Genomic DNA, 7,752 nt, shown 5'->3' with positions numbered 1-7,752 from the left:
TTATTTAATTAAATAATGCACCAAAGAATATAGACTAGTAACATGCAAAAGTAGACAAATTCCCTTACCTCTTTAAAATTTTCTTGCTTTCTAACTATGGGACAAGGGTCGTTACAAATTCATCCAAGCTGGTCTTTAACTTTCTCACGGGAACAATGTTGGTAAATTGACATTTAACCATTCAGAACATAACGTTATACATTACGTAATTTTATAGCTGAAAACCTTGACTTTCTATTGATTATAAGTAATATATATATTTAAACGTAAAAGAGAACTATTAACAAATCCTGAAAAGAAGGATGTGACAGGTGGGTGTGGCAGGAGGTGTTTGATTTTCTATTGGATAGCTCTGTAACTAAACATAATTAAAAACTATAAAAAAAAAGGTTTTTGGAACAATAACGATTCTATAGAGAGTAATTTACGTTTAATTTCATACTTTTCCAAGGGGTGGTGGATAAAATGGGTATGATGACATGATAAGAGAAAATGTGTCACGTGTGTCACACTATGGGAAATTCGGGCTGTTGGTATCTAAATAATGCATTTCCGTTACTTTGTGACTGTTTTATTCTTTGAAAAAACAAAACAAAAACAAAAAGACAACAACACTGAACTGTCAGCGGCACTTCCTTGATTACTTCCGAGTCTGTTCATCGGCAGTGTTCTGTGATAAAGGTTTGTTTGATGTTGAGCACAAAGCTACACAATTGGTTATTTGTGCTGTTCCCACCATGAGTATAGAAACCCGGTTTTGAGACGGTATGAGTCCTCAGACTTACCGCTGAGCAACTGGGGGAGGGCCTGTGATAAAGGAACAGACATATTATTCAGGGGTATTTTGGGGCATTGTTTATTATTATTCCATTACTAGGTTTCACGTGTATCATCCTTGGCAAAATACGGGTCAGAACCAAATATGTCGGTCTCAATGCAAAATGTTTGTCGACTCGTATAATTTCTTATTCTGGGACAGCAGATATGACCCACTTTCTGGATTTAAAAACGGTTTTTTTTTCTGGTGGACAATGAAACCAAAAGTATAGTCTCGACAACAGCTGCCTATACAATGCAGCATAATATGGCGACTTTCCTTTTAATACTTAAACGTTTCATGGGGGGAGCATGCCTACCCCACTTACTCAGTTATAATAGTTTTCAAACTACTCCGATATACATGGTTAGAACTTACAACACTCAGTAATATAATGATATTCAATTTTAATATTTGTCCCTTCTCAAACAAATCCACTGTTTTTAATACGGTGGAGGGTGGGAGGAGAATCAGGAGGAAAATGAACCCATAAAAACAAGTAATATACTGCAGCAGTGAAATAAGAACTGGGTTAGTGTTTCTAGCTTTTTATTCGCGGGCTGAAGTTTACGGCTGCGGTTCGAATTGCTTGAAAGTTCAGGAGAGTCAACGTTAGAAATAAACAACCACCAACAGGCAGTTTCTAAAGAAGTTATAAATCTTTCTACCCCTGACATCTCTAAACCAGATGTGCTATTATGACAGAAAATACAACTTTAAAAGATCTTATGAACCAATTTTTAATTACCACATCGTTATAATACATTGTATGTATTATAATATAGATTATGTTGATGTGTATTATGTGAGAATTGTGTATTGACTCATCATAATTCTATTATTGTATAACTACAGGAACATGACACCTGATTCGATAGGAAGAAAACCAAAGAAATAGAAACAAAGGATTAATGTGGTTAATGAAGAAATACAAAAACAATGATAATAGGATTTTTAAGTATTATTTTTTGTTATATGTAATCATTCTACTGTTTTTCAAAATCATATAATTTACGTTACATTGATATTACCGCCAGGCTGTTCTAGTTGAAATGTGAATGTGATTCAAAGTTAACCAATTTCCTCTAGTGGTATTTTCGTTCACATTAAAAGCAGCAAGCAATGCCCGCAGTTTCTAGCGCCAGTAGTAGTACAGATAGGCTACTTTAACCAGTTCATTTGATTTCTTCCCCTCGGCGGCGGAATAGATGTTAGATACACAAACATTATTATATTAAAAAAAAACAACAGCTGTTACGTTGAATTCATCAGCATCTACTGCGGCACAGCTAAACTAAATATCCATAGTAGTTTTATACTTACTGCGGCACCAGCTAAACTATATATCCATAATAGTTTATACTTACTGCGGCACCGCTAAACTATATATCCATAATAGACTATGGATATATAGTTTAGCGGTGCTGCAGTAAGTATAAAACTACTATGGATATATAGTTTAGCGGTGCCGCAGTAAGTATAAAACTACTGTGGACATATAGTTTAGCGGCGCCGCAGTAAGTATAAAACTATTATGGATATATAGTTTAGCGGTGCCGCAGTAAGTATAAAAAGTTTTACACTTACTGCAGCACCACTAAACTATATATCCATAGTAGTTTTATACTTACTGCAGCACCACTAAACAATATATCCATAGTAGTTTTACACTTACTGCAGCACCGCTAAACTATATATCCATAGTAGTTTTATACTTACGGCTCCGTTAAACTATATATCCATAGTAGTTTCATACTTACTGCGGCACCGCTAATCTATATATTCATAACAGTTTCGTACAAGACACCAATATATTTGAGGGTGAAAACTGTGCCCTAGAATGTAAGCATTTCCATGAGATTACTAAACTTCAATAACCTTCATAAAAATGTAAGTAAGCTTACTTACAGGTGGGAATCGGCCATTCTCCGGCCTTGCTCGGAGTTCTCTCGGAAGACAAGACTATGACTGGAGGGAGATCGCCAACTGTATGTATTTTCTCTATCCTCAGTCGACCCGTAACTCAACAGGCTCCCACTTTCGTACTGCTCACGTTCCCGACGTTTATACTTTAAAAGGAATAACAGAAACTTTAAAAAAATAACTCTTCATATTAACGTAGAAAATCAGTTGGCAAAAAAAACAACAACAAGCGAACATACTTTAACTCGACATGCAGGTCATGTAACGGCTTGTCATGACAAACAGTTCATGTTTACATGCTGAAATGAGTAATCAAAGTTGGTACGTGTGTTCATTCAAATAAGGTCACTTAATTATATTACACAAAATATAATATAGATTAAAGAGGATAATGAGTTACATAAATACCATTACATTTCTTGGGCATGCCCAGTCGTGAGTTAACCCATTTATCCATGTTCAGGTTAAATGGTTTCAACTGCCCTTTTCGTGGTACACAAGGACGTTTTGATTCGTATCTGCTCTACATTAGGCTAGACTGATTATACTTATAAAGAAGAGCTGGTCAGAGCGTCTTGCCGTTCGGCAGGCAACACGACTTGGCTATGAACAATTATGCATTGCTTACGTCAATTAAAGTGAAAGAATAGTCACGTGATTGTTTCTAATTCTTTTATAATTTTGATGTTTCGACGTTCTGATGTTTTTAATATGTTAAGTGTGTAATGACAACTAGAGATTGATACGTTCATGCCGCTATTACACGTTTTTAAACTAATAAATTTAACAAAATGGAAATAAAGGCCAATATTTTACTTTATTTTCTTTGTTTTGTAAACCAATTCATAACCACTTGAACGTATTGATATATATATATAATAGTACTGTCTGTTGTATGTCCATGCAACTATTTCGCAGGATGTGGATGGATCTTCACCAAAACTGGTATGGCGGTTCATCAGGTCCATACAAACTTTCAGTTTTGCATTTTACGTTTTGCGGTTGGGTATTTTTTACCACTACCTCGCCTACAATGCAAAATGTCAAGGCAAAATATTTTTATTTTTTGATCATTGACTCGTTGTATAATGTCTAATTATTCATAGTTTGATTGGAAGAATCTATAGACGTTAAGGAAATACAATGGAAAGTTTAAACATTGAAAAATGTCAAGGTAATTTTTTTTTCACTTTTTTGATCATTGAGTCCTTGCATAACGTTTAAATATTCACTGTTTTAGGTGGAAAAATGCATGAATGTTAAAGCACAGAATTAGGAGTATTCATTTCATAAAACACATGATTTTGCACATAAAAAAAGGAAATTAGAAAAAACGTAAGGATACTTTGTATTACTTTTTTGACAAGACAAAGAATTGTTATGTATGATAATTTTATACTGTTCCCAAACTCAAGTTCAATGTTACAACCTTTACTTGTATTGTTCGGTGCTTTTCTGTCTGACCCACGCTGCAAATGATGTGACTTTTTTCTCTTCCTTTGCATTCCTTTGACAAGTCACACTTATAAAAGCCAAATAATATGATAAAAATGATATCAATATTCTAGATAAATCTGAAGTGAAGGTGCGTGTTTCAGCCAGTAACAGATTTACCAGAACATGTCCGCATCACTCATGTCAGTCTACTAAGTAAACCACATAATATGATGTGTGATATAGCGATATACAATTATGATGTTCGTTTATATACATGACTGGGTACAGCGGAACTATGTTCACAAGAAGTCACTGATAGATTGCAACAAGGATATACGAGTTTCGATACTTTATGTGACATAATACATGTATTGTGTTAATGTATTGAGTTGTTCCACACTCGCAGTGTACATTTGTTTGTTTGTTTTTGTTTTTTGTACAAGGTGGCGCGTTTGCTGCACTCTACTGAGACGAGAGAATGAGGCTATGTCATGAAGTTTTGTTAAAAAGACGAACACTTACTGTAGTGTCATAAAACAAATTAAGTAAAACCCATGTTTATAATTTAAGACATACATTTAACGCTTTTGTTACTGAAACGGGTTGACAAATATTCAAATTGTACAGGATTTACCGTGTACATATACTTAAGTGAGACAAACAGATAGACATAACGAATTCTAGCAAAGTAAACCTTGTTTCAACCATTTATTTCGAGTTTGTTTAACATCCTCTGTAAAACTAAAATAAGACAACAATCCTTTTAGTAACGTCACTGACGTAAGCACAGAATTATGTATCTCTTTCATTATTCTGGGGTATACTTACAGTTTCAAGTTGCGTAGCAACGCTCTGTCTTTCAGCCTCTAACTCCCTCGTCAACTGTTTAAACTGAGCTTCCTGTAAAAGGAAGTGAAGAAAGTATTTCATGATATGATTAATAACTAAAAGTAAACAAAAAGCATAGTAGGAAGGTTACACACTCATATATTGCTACATTAAAACACGGTTGTTCTAGAAAACAGTACACTACTCATTCTAATTAATGATTAAATGTCTGCAGTTCAGCAGCAAAATACAGACTTTTTATGACTCTTCGTGTCGAATAAATTATTTTATATACACTAGAACCGGCCTTACTCAAGTTATAGTTTAAAAATACTATATATATATATTTCAATGTTCAATATGTGAACACAGCGTTCTCGCGCGCGGGTTATAGATGGTGTTACTTCCTTATGTGTGTGGATGGGCAGGAAGAGAACATCATTAAAGAGCAGAGCATCACTCCTCATAAGAATCCTTCTCCGAGATGTTTGTTTTTAAGTGCAAAGCTACACATTGAAATATCTGTGCTGTGCCCGCCGCGAGTATCGAAATCAGATTTCGAGCATTTTTTGCCCTCAGACTTACCACTTAGTCATTGGGGGAGGGGGTGCTCTCCGGGATGTCAAGTGGAATTTTCTGACTTTCGTATAATATTTTTCTTCAGCATGAATGATTTTCTGTTCTGTATTGTGTACACAAACTGAACATATATAATTGTATGTACCTGCATTTCCGAGAGTTCTTGCGTTTGTGCGAGTGGGTTACTGTATGGTGTTGTTTTCTTATATACTGTATGCCCATATTTTCTATGTTACGCTATACTTTTTTGCTACTATAATTTATTTTAATGTTAATTAGGAAGAATTTCAACACTTTCGCTGCTACCTAGTAAAATTATTTTTTATATAAAAACATCAATAAGTAAACCTTGACAAGGACCAGACTAAGTAGTAACACTTTCAGTTGTGTACAATTAAAGCTTCTAAACTATTCCTTAAAAAACTGAAACGATGTATAAACTTTAGAAATAATTTGTTCCACTAAATTACTTGCATATATATATATATGTGTATGTGTGTGTACAGGTTAAAACTTGACAAAAATAAAACTGGTTATCCAGACTAAATGTACTCCAGATTAAGGGAAAAAATTAACACGAAGTTTCTTCATTGATACTTGAATTTGTTCGTTTATGCAAAACTTTTCAGGCCGGATGAAGGAATCAATAGCGACGATTATTTAAATGAGACTTGCTCTTTGCCAGATTAAAGAAACTGTTGCCTTTCATGGAAAAGAAAACTAGATTATGATCTTGGACAAGCAAACGTCAACCTACACAACGCAAAAGGTAAAAGTAAGAATGTTGTGACATGAGGAACAGGAATAACGAAAGAAAAAAATTTGAATAGGTGGGTGAGTGGTAGTCTGGTTAAGAATCGTCAACAATACTACAAATCACACGAAACTAACGATTCTGATTGATTGTGACAGCTAAAAAAACCTCTCGAGAATTAACGGACCGGTTACTCTCTGTACCGTTAAGTAAAACACGAGACTTTTCAATCCAGATAAGAAGAAAACCAGAAAGAAGACAGCAAGTTCGACAGGAAAAATGAAATGTAAGAGGAAATGTTACGAGAAACATTAAAAATTTTGTCCATATATTTAAAAATCTGGTGCAATTTTATTAGCATAACTAATTTTGTTAACAATTTTCAACTTTTTCTCTGTAAATAAATTGTGGATAATGATGATACAATTTTGTCATTATTGCCTTTATCTTCTTTTATATATATATATAAATGTTGTAATGTTTAAAAAAAATGTTTTATCTTTTATATGCTAAAGGATCGAGTTAACCTCATTATTAATGTAAATTTCGACGCAAAACAAATTTTTACGAATTTCTAAATACAATATTAATTTTACATAAGTAAAAACAATAATAAACGCATATATAATTATATTCTTAAAAAATCCACTATTATGTTTATCCCATACTTCAGAACATTTGGTTAATTAACCTTATAAAGACAGACTAACAATATAAACACTAGACTGGAATAAGATGTACCTATTCTACCACGAATGCTCTGTTTATGTGTTGTTATAAACAGTATGCAATACGTATCATGGTAACGAAAAACAGCAATAGCAAAGTTTGGATAAACACATAATAGTTAGGTGTTCCTTAACGAAACTTTCACCAATTTGTTTGTTTGCTGTTCATTGGTAGAAACACACTGGCGGACATTCTACATCCACTTGATAACTTGTCTTCTGTTACAACTTGTGTCCTCTAATTTATGGTACAGCAGTATATTTTGTACATGACAACAGAAGTAACATGTCCAAACTTGTTTACATTTTGCAGATTAATCGATACCTGGCTTCAATAACCAGTGATAACAGAGTAACTCTAACCTTAGTTCATCAACCCCATGTTTGCTCCCCATCTTCCTTATACTTCACGAACTTATTCATTAGCTACCACTTATACGTGTAATACCTGGCTTCAATAACCAGTGATAACAGAGTAACTCTAACCTTAGTTCATCAACCCCGTGTTTACTCCCCATCTTCCTTATACTTCACGAACTTCTTCATTAGCTACCACTTATACGTGTAATACCTGGCTTCAATCACCAGTGATAACAGAGTAACTCTAATCTTAGTTCATCAACCCCATGTTTACTCCCCATCTTCCTTATACTTCACGAACTTCTTCATTAGCTACCACTTATACG

General features: G+C 34.0%; 1 protein-coding gene across 6 annotated transcripts in view; it reads right to left on the bottom strand.

The window, feature by feature from the left end:
• Window positions 1-7,752, bottom strand: part of LOC106457988 (catenin delta-2-like) — a 110,967-nt gene that overhangs the window by 37,923 nt on the left and 65,292 nt on the right. For all 6 annotated transcript variants that reach the window (XM_022384094.1, XM_022384095.1, XM_022384097.1 and 3 more), the window contains exons 3-4: window positions 5,006-5,077; window positions 2,726-2,886 (exon numbers count right to left, since the gene is read on the bottom strand). In XM_022384094.1, coding sequence (XP_022239802.1) covers window positions 2,726-2,886; window positions 5,006-5,077 — 233 coding nt within the window. The remainder of the gene's footprint in view (window positions 1-2,725; window positions 2,887-5,005; window positions 5,078-7,752) is intronic.

This window comes from Limulus polyphemus, unplaced genomic scaffold, assembly GCF_000517525.1.
Source record: "Limulus polyphemus unplaced genomic scaffold, Limulus_polyphemus-2.1.2 Scaffold401, whole genome shotgun sequence".
NCBI classification, from domain to species: Eukaryota; Metazoa; Arthropoda; class Merostomata; order Xiphosura; family Limulidae; genus Limulus; species Limulus polyphemus.
The sequence above is the reverse complement of the archived record's forward strand: the minus strand, read 5'-3'. Positions and strand labels throughout refer to the sequence as shown.